This window comes from Anolis carolinensis, chromosome 5, assembly GCF_035594765.1.
Source record: "Anolis carolinensis isolate JA03-04 chromosome 5, rAnoCar3.1.pri, whole genome shotgun sequence".
NCBI lineage: Eukaryota > Metazoa > Chordata > Lepidosauria > Squamata > Dactyloidae > Anolis > Anolis carolinensis.
The window spans coordinates 29,766,019-29,788,339 of NC_085845.1; the positions used below are offsets into that span (position 1 = coordinate 29,766,019).

The 22,321-nt window shown below is 44.3% G+C and overlaps 1 protein-coding gene across 5 annotated transcripts in view; it reads right to left on the minus strand.

Moving 5' to 3' along the window:
* Positions 1-869: 869 nt before the first annotated feature.
* Positions 870-22,321, minus strand: part of pitx2 (paired like homeodomain 2) — an 81,566-nt gene continuing 60,114 nt past the window's right edge. For 4 of the 5 annotated variants that reach the window (XM_008112104.3, XM_062983107.1, XM_003221751.4 and 1 more), the window contains 2 exons: positions 14,663-14,868; positions 870-3,267 (listed from right to left, as the gene is read on the minus strand). In XM_008112104.3, coding sequence (XP_008110311.1) covers positions 2,704-3,267; positions 14,663-14,868 — 770 coding nt within the window. In that variant the 3' untranslated portion in view covers positions 870-2,703. Of the gene's footprint in view, positions 3,268-14,662; positions 14,869-19,185; positions 19,816-22,321 lie in introns of those variants that run through there. The other variant, XM_003221750.4, reaches the window with a different exon arrangement.

Consider the following 22,321-nt stretch of genomic DNA (forward strand, 5'->3'; position numbering starts at 1 on the left):
TCACACTTCAGTGGAGGTTGATGCATGTTGCTGTTTTGGACTTCAATAGCGAAGTATGACATCGACTTCACTGAGTACTATGGACTATGGATTAAGAATGATGCCCTGTATACTCAACACACAGAGAGAACTACATCCTGTCTATTACTGAACTTTAATAAGAAATGTGCCTGTATGGTGAATTAATACAAGATGTTTGTGAGAAGACTTTGTTTTGTTTTTTTTATCTCAGAGTGCATATTTTAACTAAGAAGTTTCAAGGGAGTGGAGTGTATATGTTTCAGGAAACTGCAACTGCGATTTCAACAACTATCCTCTGCTAACCAAATATATTTTTGTAGTGGCATGTCTTTGTCCTTGGCAGTTCAAAGACATGATTCTTCAGTTTAATAAATGAGTTACCTGTGTGCCATTACATGAATGTTTATCAATATCACTTGTTCAAAGGATTGACTTCTAACAAGGTCATGCTTTTCTTGACTAGTAGTTTTCAAAAAGTGGTCTCCACATGTCCAAACAGGTATGACATCATTTTCTCTTTTCAATAAGGTTATGATTGCCATTTATTTCCAAAGGGATATGTGCCCAGAGACTGGGTACAGTTATTTCCAATAAGGTGGATCTTGATTACAGAGGTCACAGGCAGCAGAAGCCATAGTTTACTCCTCTGGGAGACTATGGTTTTCTTCACTCTGCCTTTGCTTCAATAGCAAGACCCCCCCCCTTATTTTACAGACTATAGGTTGGGGAGAGAAAGAGTATTTTCTCCTCTTAGGGAGAGAAAACTGAGTTACATCCTTCTTTCCATCACTATGTAGAGACAAGTCCCTAGGTCATTCAACTTGTTAAAAAAAATCCAGACCAAACAGTATGCTGTATATTTTACTCCCATGAAAGAAAACACATTTTTTTCCAATGTTGTCTGGAAAGGAAAAAAAAACACTAGTATTATACGAAATGTTATACACAGGGTATGTTTTACATTGCAGTTTCAGAGTCACCATTGCATCCACCAGAAGTACTATTCTAAAACCGATATTCACACAATGGGACTTGGGTTCTTTTTTTAATAATAATAATAATTATAATAATAATAATATGTTAGAAACATACAATGTCGCATTTAGTATATACATTCCCTTGCTCGCAAGCGGAAAACAAAAACAGAAACAGGAAAAATAAAAGAAATCCCTAATCTCTTGTGTAACATGCTTTATTTCAAAGCCTAACTTTGAGAGAAAAAACACTGTGGAGATATTACTAACAACTGCTTTTATAAAATTAATTTGACATTTCGATAGATATATACATCCTTTCCCGTCATTTGCCCCCCAACTTCTTTTTTTAGTGTGAACAATGCTAAACATAAAAAATAACAAGCTTATAGGAACATTAAAATGTCATACCATATCCAGTCAAACGTTTTTGTCCATGTTTTTATATATATATTTCTATTTATAATCTAAGTCCTTTGCAGCTTTTGGAAATACTTGGTTCGGTTGTTGCTATTGATTATTCACTTGAAGGGAAAAGGTAAAAACTTAGGGCCGGAGAGAAAATCTGGGTTGCTGTGAATTTTCTGGCTGCATGGCCATTCTCTCCTAACATTTCGCCCACATCTATGGCAGTCAACCTCAGAGGTTGTGAAGTCTATTAGAAACTAAGCAAGGGATGTTGATATACCTGTGAAAGGTCCTGGTTGGGAGGCAAATGTGAATGCTGCAGTTAATCACCTTGATTAGCATTGGAAATGCCTTACAGTTTCAAGGTCTGGCTGACTCCTACCTGCAAATATAAGACCACAGGGACCACCAAACGCAGCATTAGTCAGACATGAATCAAGGAACATGAAAGGCACTGCGGACTAACTCAACCAGAGAAGTCATCCATAGCAGAGCACTTGATGGACCAACCTGGACACAGCATCTTATTTGAGAACACAGAAATGCTGGACCACTCTCACAACCACCATGTCAGACTACACAGAGAAGCCATTGAAAGCCACAAGCATGTGGACAATTTCAACAGAAAGGAGCAAACCATGAAAATGAATAAAATCTGGCTTCTAGTATTAAAAACCTTTAAAATCGGGACAGTAAATAAAGAACAACACTCAGAAAACAGGGGAATTTCAGACAGGAAGCACCTCCCAACAAAGGATTTCCGCAGGCAGTAAGCAGCCGGACTTTGAAGGTGCAAGGCTATTCAATGCTAATCAAAGTGGCCAATTGAAACATTCACACCTGCCTCAAACAGAAAAGTTCTTTCTCGCACCCTGAACATTCTGCAGATATATAAACCGCACTTGACTAGTTTCCAACAGACCTCACAACCTGTGAGGATACCTGCCATAGATGTGGGCAAAAGGCCAGGAGAGTATGCTTCTGGGACATGGCCATTCAGCCCGGGAAACTCACAGCAGCCCAGTGATTCCGGCCATGAAAGCGTTCGACAACACGAAGAGAAAATCCTTTGCAACCCCTCCCTTCCCTTTCTCTTCTTGGTGTGTTTTGTTTCTCTTCCGGTTGCTCTTTGTGAAAAAGTGGGGGGTATCTCAGCTGCCCCATTGTCTTGAGTGCCAGTGTTGGTTCAGGGTGGCACCGGGCCTCTTCGCTCCCCACCCTCCTCAGTACTTTTTTTTTAATTTATGGTTTTTGTGTCTCTTTTGTCTACCTCTCTTCTGAATGCCAGGACAGCCCCAGCTCACACTGGCCTGTCCACCGCATACTGGCAGGCGCTGAGGTTGGAGGCCGGCGCCTGGACGCTGGCGTAGCCGAAGCTGGAGTGCTGCTTGGCCTTGAGTCTCAGGCTGGCCAGGCTGGAGTTACACGTGTCCCGGTAAACGTAGGGAGGGGTCGGCGGGGCGTAGGGGCAGGCCGGCGTGGGCACGGCCGAGTTGAGCGACGGGTTGCTCAGGTTGTTCAAGTTGTTGAGGCCGTTGAGGCCCGAGCCCGGGACGCCGGCCACGGCCGAGGGCACCATGCTGGAAGACATACTCATGGAGGAGATGGAGTTGGGCGGCGAGAACATGCTCTGCGAGGAGAGCGGGTTGACGTTCATGGAGTTGAAGAAGGGGAAGCTCTTGGTGGAGAGCGAGGCCGACGTCAGGCCCTTGGCCGCCCAGTTGTTGTACGAGTAGCCCGGGTACATGTCGTCGTAGGGCTGCATCAGCCCGTTGAACTGCGGCCCGAAGCCGTTCTTGCACAGCTCCGCCTGCTGATTTCGCTCCCGCTTCCGCCACTTGGCCCGACGGTTCTTGAACCAGACCTGCAAAAGGGGAGAGGTGAGGGGATGAGGGGGGGAGAAACTCGTGAGTCACTGGGGGAAAGAAGGAGCGAGAAACGCCCGCCCAGCACAGAGCCTCAACTTGGGCTGCCTCTACACTAGAGCTTTACAAACTAGGGTTGTTGTATGTCTTTCGGGCTGTGTGGCCATGTTCCAGAAGCATTCTCTCCTGACGTTTCGCCCACATCTATGGCAGGCATCCTCAGAGGTTGTGAGGTATGGAGAAAACTAAGCAAAGAGGTTAATATATATGTGTGGAAATCTAGGGTGAGAGAGGTCAGTCCACACATATATATTAACCTCTTTGCTTAGTTTTCTCCATACCTCACAACCTCTGAGGATGCCTGCCATAGATGTGGGCGAAACGTCAGGAGAGAATGCTTCTGGAACATGGCCACACAGCCCGAAAGACATACAACAACCCTGTGATCCCGGCCATGAAAGCCTTCGACAACACATTTACAAACTAGCTTTACACTAGAGCTTTACAAACTGTGTGTTGGACACACTGGCGCAGGCACGGGAAGACTTCGGCTCTCCAGGTGTTTTGGACTTCAACTCCCACAATTCCTAACAGCCGGTAGGCTTGGGAGGTTGCCATTTCCAGCACGCACTAGTGCAAACTTCAGCCCTCCAGGTGTTTTGGACTTCAACTCCCACAATTCCTAACAGCCGGTAGGCTTGGGAGGTTGCTATTTCCAGCACGCACTAGTGCAAACTTCAGCCCTCCAGGTGTTTTGGACTTCAACTCCCACAATTCCTAACAGCCGGTAGGCTTGAGAGGTTGCTATTTCCAGCCGGTAGGCTGTTAGGAATTGTGGGAGTTGAAGTCCAAAACACCTGGAGGCCTGAAGTTTGCACTAGTGTGTGTTGGAAATAGCAACCTCCCAAGCCTTTCACTACTTATTTATTAATGTATGTATTTGCTAACCTGTATTCTATTTGTATGTTGATTTACCAGTTTGACTGTACCTCTTTGGTGTCCAAGGAGCTATAGACATGTGATTGTACTGAGCATGTTCAGATACAGGACTCCATTTTGTATTCTGCATGTGTTTGGTCTTCAATGAAAGCAGATGTATGTATCTAGACCTCAGTGGAGGTGGATGCAAGTATCTGTTTGGACTTCAATGAGTGCAATTATACTTAAAGACTATTGATTAATAATGATACCCTGTCTAGGGTTGTTGTGAATTTTCTGGGCTGTTTGGCCATGTTCCAGAAACATTCTCTCCTGACGTTTAGCCCACATCTATGGCAGGCATCCTATGAGGTTGTGATTCCGGCCATGAAAGCTTTCAAGATACTCTGTGTGCTTAACACAGAGAAATCACATGCTGTCTATTACAGAATTAATACAAGATGTTTGTGAGTAAATAAGATATGTTATTTTTCAAAAAAGACTTTTTTTATCTCTGAGTGTGCATATCTTAAACTAAGAGGTTTCAAGGGAATGTATATGTTTTGGGCAATTAGAACTGCAACTGCAATTTTGACTTCAAAGAAACAAACATCCCCTGCTAGCCAAATATATTTTTGTAATGGCATGTCTTTGTCCTTGGCAGTTCAAAGACATGTTTCTTCAGTTTAACAGTGGAGTTAACTGTGTGCCCTTACCTGAATGCTTATCAATATCACTTGTTCAAAGGGTTGACTTTTAACAAGATCATGCTTTTCTTGACTAGTGGTTTTGAAAAGGTGGTCTTCACATGTTCATGGAGATTCACATTTGCCAAAAGGATATGACATCACGTTTCCTTTTCAATAAGGTTATGATTGCCATTTATTTCCAAAAGGATATGTGCTCAGACACCGGGTGCAGTCATTTCCAATAAAGGGATTGGCAAACTTCAATCATCCAGGTGTTATGAATTGTAGGCTGTTAGGAATTGTGGGAGTTGAAGTCCCACAATTGTGGGAGTTGCGGGGACATCTGGCAGCACACTTTGCTATAGTTTTTCAATGAATATCTCAACCAATTCAACATAGTTTGTGGCAGCCACAAAAAGGAACTTTCTGCAGTATAATAACTACTTTCAAAGTAGAATACCTCACAGTTAAACAGGAAATAACACTTGCAAACCAGGAATAGATTTTTTTTTACAGATTTTGTTACATAGTGAATGAGAGGCTAGTTTCATTTATTATTCAAGTGTTGGCACTGATAGAACTTTTATCATTTGCATAACTTATTTATTAAGTTGTAGCAATTGCCATTCAAATGGATACATTTCTAATTGAGAAAAGAACATTTGTTGACAATGTCTGTTTTCTCTATAGCCATGGAGAGTCTATAGAGAAAACTACACAAGAATCAACTGTGGGATATAAGAAGGATAAAGAGAAAGTGTCCAAACCTCCTTTACACAACACAGATTATATGAAGCCTATTATATATCTCATATGAAACTTTTACAAGTGGTTGGTTTAACCTCAGGTTTTCCAGTAAAACTGAATTGTTGTTGCGAAAGGATGCTGGTCTAAAAACATCTCACCAACATGAAAAGTTTGGAAAGCTCTGCTCTACACTGTAGAATTAATGCAGTTTGGCACCAGCTTAACTGGCATGGGGGTGGGGAAGCGGAAGTAGCCACCAACACAGCTCTCCAACTTGGGGTACCTCCATTAATGACTTTGATCCCACCTTAACTGCCATGATTCAACGCAGTAGCCCCTTTTCGAGTAGTATCCCAAGCCCCAGATCTTAAAAGCCACTGGTTTGACTGCCAGCTTCTGTGTTCTTATGTTGAGAGAGACCTCCTTGGTTCCAGCATGATTTACTACTGAGTCAGCCTCTATATGTGGAGGAGTGCTGCAGAATGAATGCAGTTTGACACCACTTTAACTGCCACGGTCCAATGCTATAAAACGTGGGAGTTGTAGTATAATGAGGCATCAACACGCTTGAGTAGAGAAGGCGACAACTTTTGTGATACTACATTTACCATGATTCTATAGCATTGAGCTGTGGCAAGAATTGCCTTCTCAGAATCCCCTAACTTACTTGGTAAAAGGTTATGGGAACCATGAAAATCTAACTACCAGTATTACAAAACCCTAAAAACAGGACAGTAAATAAAAAGCAACACTCAGAAGACAGGGGAATTCCAGATAAGAAACAATCAGGGCCAGTTAACACCTCACAACAAAGGATTCCCCCAGGCAGGAAGCAGCCAGGCTTCGAAGCTGCAAGGCTTGCTAATCAAGGTGATGCTAATCAATGCTAATCAAGGTGATTAATTGAAACATTTACACTTGAGTTCTTTCTCCCACCCTGGACCTTCCACAGATATATAAACCTCCCGTGCTTAGTTTCCAATATATCTCACAGCCTCTGAGGATGCCTGCCATACATGTGGGCGAAACGTCAGGTGACAATGCTTCTGGAACATGACCATACAGCCCGGAAAACTCACAACAACCCCGTTCTGGGAAGTACTGAGTGGGAGGAGGGGGTGCCCAAATTTTGCCCTCTCAGGGTGGTAAACCGACTTCCAAGTGGCCTCAGGAGCACTGCTAATATTAGCACATTGTATTACATGGCTATGTTGACTGGTTCGAACCGTGGTAAGAGTTCTGGGATTAATGACCAGAAATAGTAACTTTCTCAAGTTCTGCCCTCTCGGAGATGTCAAGCCAGCTTCGAGGGGGCTTTGGGATATAAATTTGAGTATATTTTTATTATAATGCTGGAGAATTTTGGGCGAATTGGCATAGGAAAAGTCACTTTCCTACGCTCTCCTTTCTTGGATGAAGGTATTAGATCCGTTTAGCTGAAAAGGTAACTTCCCCAAGTGCTGCCCACTCGGAAATGATAACCCAGCTTGAGATGCCTTCAGAATTATCCACATCTGAGCATATTTTTATTACATGGCAAAAGCATTGCAAGGAAATTGTAGAGGAGGGGGTGGAGTTACTTTCCTTAGCTCTCCCCTCTTGGCTGGAGGCATTAAGGACTGTTGGAAATAGCAATCTCCCAAGTCTTTCACTATTTATTTGTTAATGTATATATTTGCTAACCTATATTCTACTATGTATATGTTGAATTGCCAGTTTGACTGTACGTCTTTGTTGTAGGAGTGGTTTTAGACATGTGATTGTACTGAGCATGTTCAGAGTCAGGACTCCATTTTGTAGTCAGTTTGTTTAACACCTCAGTCGAGGTGGACATATCTGTTAACATCTCAGTGGAGGTGGGTGGATGTCTGCTTTACACCTCAATGTAGATGCATGTTTGCATCAGACCTCAGTGGAGGTGGATGCATGTTGCTGTTTGGACTTCAGTAGAGAAGTATGACTTATGGACTTCAGAGAGTACTACTACACATAAAGACAATGGACAATTGATTAAGACTGATACCTTGTGTATTCAACACTCAGAGAAGCTACATTCTATCTATAACTGAACTTTAATAAGAAATGTGCCTGTATGGTGAATTAATACAAGATGTTTGTGAGTAAACAAGATATGTTAATTTTCAAAGAAGACTGCTTTTTTTATCTCTGATTGCATATTTTAAGTAAGAGGTTTCAAGGGAGTGCATATCTTTTGGGCAACTGCAACTGCAATTTCAACTTCAAAGAAACATTCATCCTCTGCTAGCCAGATATATTTTTGTAATGGCATGTCTTTGTCCTTGGTAGTTCAAAGACATGGTTCTTCAGTTTAACAGGGGAGTTAACTGTGTGTCATTACATGAATACTTGTAAATATCAGTTGTTCAAAGGGTTGACTTCTAACAAGGTTATGCTCTTCTTGACTAGTGGTTTTCTAAAAGTGGACTCCATGTATTCATGGAGATTCACATCTGCCAAACGGATATGACATCATTTTTCCGTTTCAAAAAGGTTATGATTAACATTTATTTCCAAAGGGATATGTGCCTAGAGATTGGGTGCAGTTATTTCCAATAGTATTAGATCCGTTTAGCTCAAAAGGTAACTGCCAACTCAGTCGATAACCCAGCTTCAGATGTCTTCAGAATCATCCACATCTGAGGATATTTTTATTTCATGACCACAACAATGCGAGGCAACAAAGGGGGGTAACTTTCCTTAGCTTTCCCTTTATTAAGGACAAATGTAGTTCCACAAGTAACTTTTCCCATGCTCTGCCCTCTCGGAGGTAGTAACCCTACTTCAAAAAGGAGCATAAATCTTAGCATGTTTGATGCCAGGGCTCGCGTTGTTTACAGAGGTTCTGGGACTGGGAGCGATAAATGAAGAAAGTAACTTTCCCATTTCTTTCCTTCTTCCTTCTGGACTGAGGAGCAAGTATGGGAGCTGTAGTACGAGCAAAAGGAAGGCTTCCCCCTTCACGAGGAGGCATAACCCAACCACCTCCAGCGCGCAAAAACAACAAGCCTCTCCGCCCGGGATTTGGAGAGGTCAGGTCCCAGAGGGCAAGGCAGGCCCGGGGCTGAGGAAAGGGGGCCTGGAGGAGGGGGAAAGAGCCCCCGAGTCCAGTGGCGGCTCCCACCCACCCCGCTCCTCCTTTACTAGAGGCCTGGGGCTCCTCCGAAGCTGCAAAGGCCTGCCCTCCGGTGCAGGGAACAAATTAGAACAGGATCATAAACGGGACATTTACAAGAAAGCGGCGACCCTAACGAGGCTTCCTGGGAGGTTAACGTCCCCAGAATCAAAGAAAACGCCTTAGGAATCTTCGAAGTCCCAATAAACTCAGGGACCACGAGGCAGTGCTAGGCATTAAAAAAAAAACATTTAAGAAGAGTACAGCGGGTTCGCTAACGTGTGAAGCAAAGCTGACCAAAGTTACACTCCTATATCTCACCTCAACCACCGACGATTTTTTTTTTATTTCTTGGGAAACATTTATACCTGGACTCGGTGGAAGTTTATTGCCAATCGCTTTTACTGAAAAGTAGGGTTATTTTAATTAAGGCTGCGTACCTCCTTGGCTTTTTTCCCCCTTTCGACAAAAGCTATCCTAGATTACAACTCCTATCACCGAAATTCTATTGAACTGACAATGTAAGTGAGCACATTGTTTGGCTGAAGGTCTTTTTGTTTTGGTTCCGATACTGAGTTTGAAGTAAAACCGTTTCCACGCAGGAAGTTACATCCCCTCCCGCCTTTAGAGTCAGAGGAAGAATTGGGCTGCACCTATGCTGCCAAATAATGTCGCTTGAACTGCATTATATACAATGCTGTATATAATATTTCCGTTTGAACTGCATTATATGGTTGGTGTAAATGATTCACACAATGCAGTTCAAACTTCATTATTATATACAAGTTGTGAGGCATGTGGACAATTTCAACAGAAAGGAAGAAATCATGAAAATGAATACAACCTGGCTACCAGTATTACAAAATAAAGAATAACACTGAAAACAGGAGAGTTCTAGACATGAATGAATCAGGGCCAGCTAACACCCCCCCCCCCCCAACAAAGGATTCGCCCAGGCAGTAAGCAGCCAGATCTTGAAAGCTGCAAGGCTATTCAATGCTAATCAAGGTGGCCAATTACAACACTCACACTTGCAAACAAACACGAGTTCTTTCTCCCACCCTGGACCTTCCACAGATATATAAACCCCACTTGCCTAGTTTCCAACAGATTTCACAACCTCTGAGGATGCCTGCCATAGATGCAGGCGAAACCTCAGGAAAGAATGCTTCTGGAACATCGCCACACAGCCCGGAAAACCCACTGCAACCCAGTGATTCCAGCCATGAAAGCCTTCGGCAACACATTGAAGGTCTTTTTGTTTTCGTTTCAAGACTGAATTTGAAGTAAAACCGTTTCCACGCACCAAGTTACATCCTCTCCCGCCTTTAGAGTCAGAGGCAGAATTGGGCTGCATACTGCCAAATAATGCGGCTTGAACTGCATTATATGGTTAGTGTAAATGATAATAATGCAGTTCAAACTCCATTTGAAGATTCATATACTTAACGCAGTTCAAAGTCCATGATCTGGCCATGCAGATCCAGCTTAAGGCGTCTAAATTCAGCAAAGGAGAGCATTTGCTACCACAGCGACCCTACCTCGAAAGAAAAGGTTTCTGGGTGGAAAACCCACTCATTTGCCCACAAAACACCTCAGTTTCGACCCTCCAAATTGTGGTCTCGAAAAAGAAGAATTTTGGGTGAAAAAAACACTCATTTGCCCACAAAACACTTCAGTTCTGACCCCTCCAATTGTGCGAGCTATCTACCTGTCTATCGGAGGAAATCTCTCCTCCAGCCGGACTAATTCACCCAGAGGATTGACTCCCGGCCAAGGAAGCGTCCAATACCTCCGCCAGAGTTTGGCGCCTTCCTTCCATTTTGCTCGCACTCTCTTCCCTTCCTCGCCCACAGGACGGTCTGTTGACTCGCCTCCCAGCAACAGAGTCAGAACCAGAAATAACTCAATTTTATAAATCCAAGAGACGCAACTGCACCAAACAGAACTGAGTTTCCTTTCCATTACCCATCTCTCTCCGATTTTCTACGCCGCAGAGAACCGAGCACACCTAGAAGGCCCAAATATGAGCCTAAAATCAAATCTCAGTCCGTCTTTTCTAGACATGTGAACATTAAATAATCATAATACTGACTGGGCAGCACCCCCTAATAAATCTTTGCCTTACCAGCTTGGCTTCTTTCATGTGCTAATCTCCTGCAAAGCCAGATCCACTCCGCCTCCCTCTTGTCCGCCTGGCTTTTTGACCAAGCCGGCCCTTTTCCCGACGTGTTAAAAAGGGCGAGCAGACAATGGGGAAGGCGGGACACCCTCTCCAATCCACATCCCGCCGTCTGCTCGGCCGCCTCCGAAGCGATTATGTGGATTCAAACCGGCGCAGGACCCCGCTTTTGTTGACACAGGCCATGTTTTGCTTCCCAAATCGCCCTGTTCACGGTTCTCTCCTCCCCTCCCTGATCGCCCAGGAGAAACCGACACAGCCCAATCCCTCGAGAAGTCTTCTCTTGTACTTTCCCCCCATTTCTCTATACATACTCCGCATTTTGAGACATATATCTCGTCATTTTATCACGCCTGAACTGGTAAAATTAGGAACTGATTTCTCATCTACTGCTCGGAAATGAAGACTGGACAAATCGATGCTTTTCAGTAACCAAAACAAGTCAATTTCCGCAAAGAAATTGAGAACTTTCACATTCAAAGTCACAATCTCATCCCCCTTATTATTGTTATTCAGTTGGGCTTTAGGACTTCAATCCAATCCAGTCCCAAATTGAACGGATTCAGCGTGATTTACACAAGTGTTGATTTATTCTGAAACTAGCAATTTGATTTAGGCCTCTCCTTCTGATGGCGGGCGGATTAAATCAAAGCAACTAGTATACTATGCCTATTTGGGAAGCAGCCACTGTGAACACAGTATGACTTCTTTTCCAACGAATATACTGTGTCCGAAAAGCGACAGATACCATTATATTCGCCTTCCATTTTTGAACACACACAGAGGCACCTTGTATGGCGTCCTAGGGATGTGTATAGGTATATATAAATAATATCCAAGCCCAATACTTCAGCGTGTGCTCACTTGATTACAAGGCATGTTTACTTTTAACTACCGGCCCTTCCAGACAGCCATACAACCCAGAATATCAAGGCGGAAAATTCCACAAGATCTGCATTGAACTGGGTTATCTGAGTCCACACTGCCATGTAACCCAGTTCAAAGCAGAAAATGTGGGATTTTATTCAGCTGTGTGGAAGAGGCCTAAGTCTGGCGCATTTCAATCTATATTAAAATATAAGAAATGCTCCATTTTTTTAGTCGTTATTCTAACGTTGTACCCGAATGCACACTTCTGTAAGAACTTAGTGAAAATAAAAAGGACTTATTTCTAAATAAAGGGCGATAGAATCCGCCCAATTACAAAAATATGCTATGGAACGGTCATGCATTCTGAACACAGCGATTCTTTGAAAAGAAGTGACTCTTTCTAATTCAGAACCTCATTTTATCCCACTACCGTCTTGGGGATTTGTTTCCTTCCAGGTCTCTTAGCAAATAAAGAGAACATTTGGGTTGCCTGAGTTTTCCTGGCAGTTCCAGACGCAAATTTTCCTGACGTTTCACCCACATTTATGGCAGGCAGGTATATTGGAAACTAGGCAAGTGGAGTTTATATATCTGTGGAAGGTCCAGGGTGGGAGAAACTTATCTGCTGGAGGCAAGTGTGAATGCTGCAATTAATCACCTTGATTAGCACAGAAAAGCCTTGCAGCTTAAAGGCTTGGCTGATTCCTGCCTGGGGGAATCCTTTGTTCGGAGGTGTTAGCTGGCCCTGATTGATTCATGTCAGGATTTGTCTGTTTTCTGAGTGGTTTACTATCCTGATTTTAGAGCTTTTTATAATACTGGCAGCCAGATTCTGTTCATTTTCATGGTTTCCTCCTTTCTGTTGAAATTGTCCACATGCTTGTGGGTTTCAGTGGCTTCTCTGTGTACTCTGACACGTAATATGTAATAACATATAATTAATATAATGCCATTAATATAATATAATTAATATAATGACATGTAATATATTACATGTAATATAACATTTTACGGAGCATATTAATTTTTTCCCTTAAGTCTTTACACTTCTCTCTTTCATAGTTATTTTGCTTCCTTGCATGAAAGCGGGGAGGGGTCCCAATTGGTAGAAAATGTGAAGTACTGATCCATGTGGAACTTGGGGCCAAGGAGGGCTAGCTAATGATGTTTTCCTTAGCCGGGGAGTTCATTTTTAAATGCACTGAACTCTAGGAGGCCCCACAACAATACTTGAGAGGTCCTTCCTCTACAAAAACGTCCTCAGAGTATTAAACTGTGTGGAACAAAGCGTATTTACCCTTTATAAAATTAATCACGGCATAGAACATGCAGGAGCTCCTCTAACCTTTTCATTTCTGTTTCCAAGGGAACTTCTTTCCCAAGAAGGCTCCAGTCTGCAATTCGCCGGACTCGGAAACAACTTCAGGTACATCTATACCATTGATTTCACGCGGGTCTGGTACCATTTTAATTCCCAAGGCTCCTTGCTATGAAATAGGCGCTGCTGTGAGCTCTTTGGCAGAGAAGGCTAAAGATCTTTGAAAACCACAACACCCAAGATTCTATAACATGGAGCTATGGCAGTTCAAGTGGTGTCATTTTTACATTCATTCTGTAGTGTAAATGCATCCCCGTGAAGCTTAAACCTGCAACCCAACAGCAGCCAACGTTGCTACAGGCCTTCCTAGTCCAATTTTACAGATCTATCCGCTTCTAAAGGCGGCGCGGCAGGCTCGTTTATTTCCATGGATTTCCTTCCAGCTCCGGGCTGCCATTTTGGTCCCTCTCCCTTCCTCCTCGGAATCGCAGGATCCCCTCGCCTTTGGAGCCCTTGGATGGAGCCATAAATCTCAGGCGAGAAAGGGGCGGAGAGAAGAAAGCCACCGGCGTGGCGGTGAAACCCGAGAGAAAGAAAGAGAGAGAGAGAAGGGCGGATTCTGCACTACTCATCAGACCATTCCATTTGAACTGCACCGAACTGCATTGTGTGGTGCTGCACGAACCATAGAATGAAGTTCAAACTTAGCCTAGAATCAGCTAAGAAAAGGGGAAAGGGAAGAAAAGAAGGAAGAAGAAAGGAGAAGAATGGGAAGGAAAGGCACCTGGGTCTGGAGTCCCTGCCTTGGGTGCCTCCTTTAGAAGGTGAGATTTAGTACTCTAGTTAGCTCCAACACCTATTCTATCAAGAATGTATTAGTTTTAATTCAATATTTTTGAACCTAAAGTTCTGACTCTGCGATCCTAAACCATCCTGAGGAATGGAAGCTTATCCTAGCTCACTAGGTGTAAATTTCTATTGGTTATGAAGTTTATTTCTGATACTCTACTATATTTATGGTGGAATCACCCCAAGTGAGGGTTATCTGGAGCCTAACAGTTCAGATTCCCCAACACTATGGCATCCTGGACTTTGGAACTGGTCATTTTTTGGCAGAGAGAAGGCAAAAGTCTTTGTAAAACCCAAAACATACAGGATGCCATAGCACTGAGCCGTGTTGGCGGTTCGAGCGGGGTCAAACTGCATTCATTCTTGGCCTCGCGTCCCTGAAAACTGTGCCCGGAGGAGGCCATCCATCATCTTCCTCGGGCTTGGCAAGTGGCAGAAGCCCAAACCCGCCTCGTTGAAGGCGCAAAGCGAAACTCCCTCTGGCGAAGGAGGTCCCCGCGCCCCGCCTCTCCTCCTCCCCCGAGCTTGGTTTGATTTTTGCCCCTATCTACACTGACCAATTGTTGCAGTTCAGAGTCCGTTTCAAACTGCAGCGGCGGGACAACATAATCCAAAGAAAGCAAGCCCAGGCTCAGTGCCGTGTGTCAGCACCAAGTGATTCCTTTGCCACCGCGAAGTGCTTCCTTACCCGAACTCGGGCCTCGGTGAGGTTGGTCCAGACGGCGATCTCCTCCCGCGTCGACATGTCTGGGTAGCGGTTCCTCTGGAAAGTGGCCTCCAGCTCCTGGAGCTGCTGGCTGGTGAAGTGCGTCCGCTGCCGCCGCTGCCGCTTCTTCTTGGACGGATCCTCCGCGCCCGGCTCCTCATTCTTGCTCGGCTGGCTCTTGTCTTTCTCTGCAAAGCGAGGAAGGAGAGACAAAGGAAGGAAGGGAGAAGGGGAGAAAGAAAAAAAGAGGCGAGAGTCAAAGAGACGGCCGGGTGGAGGGAGGTGGGAAGTGGGAAGGAGCTTCAGCCCGAGGAAGAGGAGGAGGAGGAGCGAGGAAAAGCCGAGCCAAGGATCGGCCCCAACCCCACGCTGGGCTCCTTGCTTCCCAGTCCACGCCCGAAGCCGGCGCCATGAGCCCTGAACCACGCCGCGGAAAAGCCCAGCTTTTGCGCTCCGAAAATCAGGAACCTAGACTAGGATTGAGGCTGGATCGACACTGCCATAGAATACAGCCTCGACTGTTTATTATATTGTAGTGTAGATCTGTATCAGCCCCTTTGAACCTATAGTGTGACATAGGTAAACAAACACACCAGGCGTGTATCAGGGCAGGGCACGCTTTTATACTGGTCTCAATCTACACTGGGCATTTCATGCCCTTTCAAACCCAGTCTTGAAGAAATGAGAAAATCCTGAAACCAGTTTGAGGCCTGGAAGATGATCACACAAACCACAGTACACTGATGCGCATTAAGGGCTGTCTTTCCTGCGGGGGTTTCTTGGAGTTTAGCACACTTTAAAGCCAGCTCCGAACTGCATTAAATGTTCACCCTTAAGCTCATGGGTCTGATTTATGAGTAAACACACCGATTGAAACCGAGGAGATTCGCTTCAAACAAAACAATATTTTTGTTTTTAAGGTAAGAGGAGGCAAGGCCCATCCAAAAGCTCCCATCCTACCCTTACAAAGGATATTCGTATTTTGTTGTTGTTGTTAAATGGGTTTTGATCCCTATGAGATGGTTTAGGATCTTTATGGAGATACAGAGAGAGAAGAAGCACTATTATTACCAGAAAATGAATAAATATACCAGTGGTATTGTTGTTTCAGGAGGAAGGCAGAATTCGAAAGTACAGTACTCAGAAGAAATGTATATAAGAATGAGTTTAGTACAGAATTAAGGCACTTTGACGCTCCTTTAATTGCCATCCTTCAGTGCAATTGAATCTTGGGATTTGTAGTTTAGTAATCTACCAGCAATCTTTGGCAGAGAAAAGATCTATAAGCCCCACTATGCTATGACATTGAGCTATGGCAGTTAAAGTGACGCAAATAGCATTAAAATTACAGTGTAGATGCACCCTTAACGTCAGTGAATGGGCTTCCTTTTCCTATGGTGTAGACTTCCTTTGAGAGGTGTGCACCAAAGTGGAGGAATACCTCCAATATCCAAGTAGTCTTCTTCCCCCGATTTAATTCCCAAGTTTAAACATGGGTTTGAAATAGTAGGCCCAAGATTTTATTTTTATCCTGATTTTTCAACTGACATCTTAAAACTGGAACATTAGATAATATTACAGGCTACTATGGCAGGGATTCAGGATTGTCCAGATAGGTACAAAACCTAAACTGTGTATTTTTTTCTCACTGAAATACATGTTTCTAGCATTTGTTTGACAGGCACAACTCCATATTGTCACACGTTCTGCTTTACAGAGACTTTGCAAGTGGTATGAGTTATGCTCACACCTGCCTTGCTTGAGGAAAGCACTAGCAGGTATTATTTCTTATTCAGCCTGCTCTCGGCTTTAGTTACTCCAGAATAAATGACTCTAACTTTAATACATAAGTTTGCTTTTAAATAAAAATACAGATTTATGCACTCTATGAGACCCACATATTATAGGGGTGAATCTCCATTGGGGTTACGAGGTGCCATCCCAAAGTGTTTATATTGATATTGCATCTGATTCCTTCTCCATTTACCATTTTCAGGGGGTTTAGATCACTTCATTGGTGATGGTCTCCCATCCAAGATTTTGCTTAGCTTTCAATATAAGAGGGATCTGCTGCCTTTAGGTCTACTAGCATATGATATTTAGTTTAATTTCTGACTGCTCTATCTCTGTATCCGCCCAAAAGGGGACATATTTAGTTATGAAAGAAACTTACCATAGTCATAATGTCAGCCCACACTTTCAGTGGAAGGATTTACTCAAATGGAAGACCCATTGAGTATAGGGCTTTTCTAAAACTCCAACCAGTATTTGGATTGAAATCAACGCAGAATTGGTGCTAGCCATGTTAGTTTGGAAGAAAGCCTCACTCAAACTTCACCCCAATAAGAATATTGAGGATTGCAATCTAGCAGATCAATCCTACATCGGTTTACTCAGACGTAAACCCACTGCCTTCAACGAGGTTTAGGCGAGTATCTGAAATGAACCACCAGCTACATCGAGGGCCTATATGCATTTCGTTTACTTCGTCCTACTGACTTGAGTAGGACTTGTTTCCAAATAGCACTGTAGTCTATTTGTAGTCAGCCTAGTCCTGAAATATCTTTTTACTAGGAAGTAAACCACACTGTGACCCGCGTTTACTCGTCTGGAAGGAAATTAAGCATAATAGTGCCTATGAAGTTCAAGGTCTTGAATTCCAATTCAATTCAACCTCACTGTCTCGGGGTGGTAGAGTGCTCTGAACTTAACATGGCAGATGTACTATTAGGTGGTTACCTATTTTTTCTTCAGATTTCTGAACCGATCAGTCCAACCTGGCTAAAGGAAGGAGGGAGTGATTTGTACCGTGACTGTTTCACCCTTTCAGGGTGCATCTACACCGTACAATGATTGCAGTTTGGCACCACTTTCACTGCCATGGCTCAATGCTATGGAAAGTTTGATGAGACACCAGCACTCTGCGGCAGGGATGTGCAAGTCCTTGTAAATCCACAATTTCTATGATTCCATTGCAGACCCAGAACAGTTGAGGTGCTGTCAAACTGTGTAGATGCATCCAGGGAGGATAATTTCTACCGTGTAGATGCACCTAGGAAGGATAATTTCTTTATATTGCCCCTTCCTACACTCCAAGCATTTCCACATCCACAACCTTCTGGCTTATTATTATTATTATTATTATTGGAGCGTGGTGGTTCAATGGGTTAAACCCTTGTGCCGGCTGGACTGCTGACCTGAAGGTTGTGTTACCATGCTCTAGCTTGTGGGAACATGAGTGAAGCCCCCCAGGAGCATGGTAAGACATCCAAGCATCCCCTGGGCAAGAGACGGTCAATTCTCTCACACCAGAAGCGACTTGCAGTATATTCTCAAGTCGCTTCTGACACGATATAATAATAATAATAATAATAATAATAATAATAATAATAATAATAATAATAATAATAATAATAATAATAATTCCTCCAAAGGAGAACCAAAGAGGCTAACAACGCAGTGGCTTAGAGTCGCCTTCCCTTTCCTTGTTTTTTCCTTGCTTCTTCTTTCTCTGTCCTTCTTTTCCACCTTTTTCTCTCCCTTTTCTGTCAATCTTGCCTTTCCTTCTTCTCCTAGACTTTCTCTTCTCACCTCTCTTTCGCCAAAGACTCCGATATTTAAAATGATCTTTAAAAGACTTCTCAGGATCCTATAGCCTATAGCTCCAGACTACATTGATTCTACAGTGTAGATCAGCGGTTCCCACCTTTTCTTTTCTTTTTTGACCAGGGACCACTTTGGCCAGGGACCACTCTCAAACATTAGTACTAAAAGGGTTAAGAATCAGTTTTTGGTCAGTTTTTAGATTCCGTTTGTTTATTTGAGGAGCTAGGAGCCTCCGGTGGCCTAGGGGATAAAAGCCTTGCGATTTGAAGGTTGGGTTGCTGACCTGAAAGCTTCCAAGTTCGAATCCCACCCAGGGAGAGCTAGGATGAGCTCCCTCTATCAGCTCCAGCTCCATGCGGGGACATGAGAGAAGCCTCTCACAAGGATGGTAAAACATCAAAAATATCCGGGCGTCCCCTGGGTAACGTCCTTGCAGACGGCCAATTCTCTCACTCCAGAAGCAACTCCGGTTGCTCCTGACACGAAAAAAAAAATTGAGGAGCTGATTCAGAAAGTTGCATTGGATAGACCACATCAGCTCTAGTTTCTGATACAGAACATATGCCATCTACTTGCCCACAGAAAACCATATTTAATAATCTAGAGCTAATGTAGTCTATTCAATGTAGTTTCTGAATCAGCACCTCAAGGAACAGGCCTAAAAAGGAAGACATCAAGAAAAGAAATATTTTGGTTGGGCTGTGTTATTATCAACGAGGTCAGGGACCATATTTTAGTACTTGCGGACCACTGGTGGTCCTTCGACCACAGGTTGGAAACCACTGGTGTAGATGCACCCAGGATCACGGGACCCGTGTCACCTGAACCGCCGAGGGAAAGGCGCAGGATTGGGACCGAAGGAAGGAAGGCTTCCTGCCTGTGGGAAGGGTGCGCCTTACCTGCGGCCTCGGGGCTGGAGGTGTCGGAGATGGTGTGCACCTCTAGCCGGTGGTGTTTGCCGGACTCCAAGGCGGAGCGCGGCTGCCCCGGAGCCAGGGACGAAGCCATGACCAGGGCCGGGTGGTGGTGGTGGCAGGAGGACGAGGAGGACGAGGAGGAAGAGGAGGACGAGGAGGACGGCGAGGGCGCGCACAGCTTGCTCCCGGCTCCCAAGCGCTCCAGGCTCAGCGGCTCTTTGAGGCAGTTCATCGGCGACGCAGCCAACCCCGAAACTGTCGGGGCTCTTGCCGAGGAAACCCAGGAGAAGGCGCCTCAGTTCGCGGGGCTCAGTCCTCTCGGAGCCGAGCGGCAAAACCGGGTCCTCCCTCTCCCCCCATACAGTCCCACCACAACGGACTGCCCGGCATGAGCCTCCGCGGCGCCCAAGAACCCCGGACAGAAGAAGAAGAAAGCCCCTCTCCTCTGTCAGCGACCACGGAAGGAAGTCCCGGAAGCAGGGGAGCCTTGAGTAGATCCAACCAGGCAAAGGAGCCCCTTCTCCCCAACAGCGGCGTCTCCTCCCAACCCAGGCGGCTCTCTGGTCCAACAATTCAGCAATAGCTGCAGCCTCCGCTTCGCAATGATATCCCCCGGCCCCCGGTGCTCTGCCCTCCCTCCTGCCCTCCCCCGTCTCCCAGGCCCTGAGTGGCGTGGAGGGCGGCCAATCGGGAGGGGACATGCCCACCCCAAGCGTGAAGCGGCCCAGCCTATGGAAGACGACCAGGGCGGGGCTACAGCGAACGCCTTCTCTCAATTTCCCTCTCGCTTCATTTTCCTTCCTTCCTCAGCTCGGTCGGGCCGGGCTTATCTTTGAAGCCCTGCTCTCGAAGGGATGGTGGGGAGGCCACCAGAAAGGCACGGAAAATTATTCTTCGCTGCCGAAGGAATGCAGTCGGACATCACTTTCAGTCACTCAATGCTATGGGATCCTGGGAGTTGCAGTTTTACAAGGTCTATAGCAGGCATGTATTTGTTATGCAATGCTTTTGACACGAAATAAATAAAATAAGCAGGCATGGGCAAATTTGGCTTTGCAGTTTCAAAGCCTGGCTGAAACCTTGGAAATGAACAAAATCTGACTACCAGTATTTTAAAAAATCTCTAATATCAGGACAGTAAATAAAGAATAATACTCTAAAAACAGAGGAATTCGAGACATGAAACAATCAGGGCCAGCTAACACCTCCCAACAAAGGATTCCCCCAGTAAGCTAGGCTTTGAAACTGCAAGGATTTTCAATGCTAATCAAGATGATTAACTGAAACATTCACACTTGCCTCAAACAGACATGAGCTCTTTCTCCAACCCTGGACCTTCCACAGATATATAAACCTCCAACAAACCTCACAACCGCCAAGGATGCCTGCCATAGATGTGGGCGAAACGTCAGGAGAGAATGCTTCTGGAACATGGCCACACAGCCCGGAAAATTCACAGCAACTCAGTGGTTCCGGCCATGCAAGCTTTCGACAACATATTTATCTATTTATTGAACAGTTAGGGTTTTTTCTCTGAACCTCTAAAAGCAAATGTAAAAGCGTTGATGAAACCACTGTGTACATTTTGTCCACATGTTCCTCTAAATTAGGAGCCATTCAAAAAAGGGTGGTGTTAGGTAAAATTCTTCCCCTTTTTCTAACGTTAACCTCCATTTAAGATTTCTTTCCCTTCGTTTGGGGGCTCCAAAAAAACATTTCCCCCTTGAAATACGATTTGCATTGAGGCTTTAAAGGAAAATTTCAGAACAGCAAACATTTCTCGTCCAACACCCCATGCCTACCTTAAAAATATATATATTTCACAAAATGGAGTCTAGGGATGGTTTTGAGTCATTTCTTTGTGTTTCATGGAGCGCTGGCTGGGAGCACAGTTATTATCTGCTCCATAAAGTAGACAATATTCAACGCATTCGGTAGAAAAACAAGGGCGAGTCTACATTATGGAATGAATGTAGTTTGACACAACTTTAACTGTCGTGGCTCAATGCTATGGGATCCTGGGAGATGCAGTTTTACAAGCTCTATAACCTTCTCTACAGAAATACTAGCATCTCACCACAAGTATCCCTAGTTCCTGGATTCCATACCATAGGTAGCATCTACACTGTGTAATTAATGCAGTTTGAAAGCACATGCACTTCAATAGCCCAAAGCTGTAGAATAGTGGAATATGTCGTTTGTATTGTGAAGGTTTTCATAGCCAGAATCACTGGGTTGCTATAAGTTTTCAGGACTGTATGGCCATGTTCCAGAAGTATTCCCTACTGACGTTTCACCCACATTTATGGCAGGCATCCTCAGAAGTTGTCAGGTCTGCTGGAAACTAAATAAGGGAGATTTATATATTTGTGGAAGGCCCAGGGAGGGAAAAAGAAATATTGTCTGTTGGAGACAAGAGTGAATGCTGCTATCAGTCACCTTGATTAACATTGAAAAGCCTTGCAGCTTCAAAGCCTGGTTGATTCCTGCCTGGGGGAAGACTTTGTCAGGAGATATTATTTGGCCCTGATTGTTTCATGTCTGGAATTCTCTTATTTTTAGAGTGTTGGTCTTTATTTACAGTCCTGATTTTTTTAAATACTGGTAGTCAGATTTTGTTTGTTTTCATGGTTTCAGCCAGGCTTTGAAGCTTCAAGGCTTTTCAATGCTAATCAAGGTGATTAATTGTCACATGCTTCCAACAGACCAGAGTTCTTTCTCCCACTCTGGACATTCCACAGATATATAAAACCCACATGACTAGTTCCCAACAGACCTCACAACCTCTGAGGATGCCTGCCATAGATGTGGGCGAAACGTCAGGAGAGAATGCTTCTGGAACATGGCCATGCAGCCCGGAAACTCGCAGCAACCCAATAGATAGACAGAGGACTATAAAAGGACTATAAGATCATACATGTTCCGATTTACCCCCTTTTAGCCATAGTTTTCTAAACATCTTTCTGTATGACATTAGACCTCCTAGACGAAATCATTTGTAAGTAAAGCCTTGGGACCGAAATCCTACTGAAATGGGAAATATTCCCTTCCAAAAAATGATGAGGAGCATCCGACTGATTGCCCCTTTGGAGGCTCGTTTTTCACTTTTGAGTCAAAC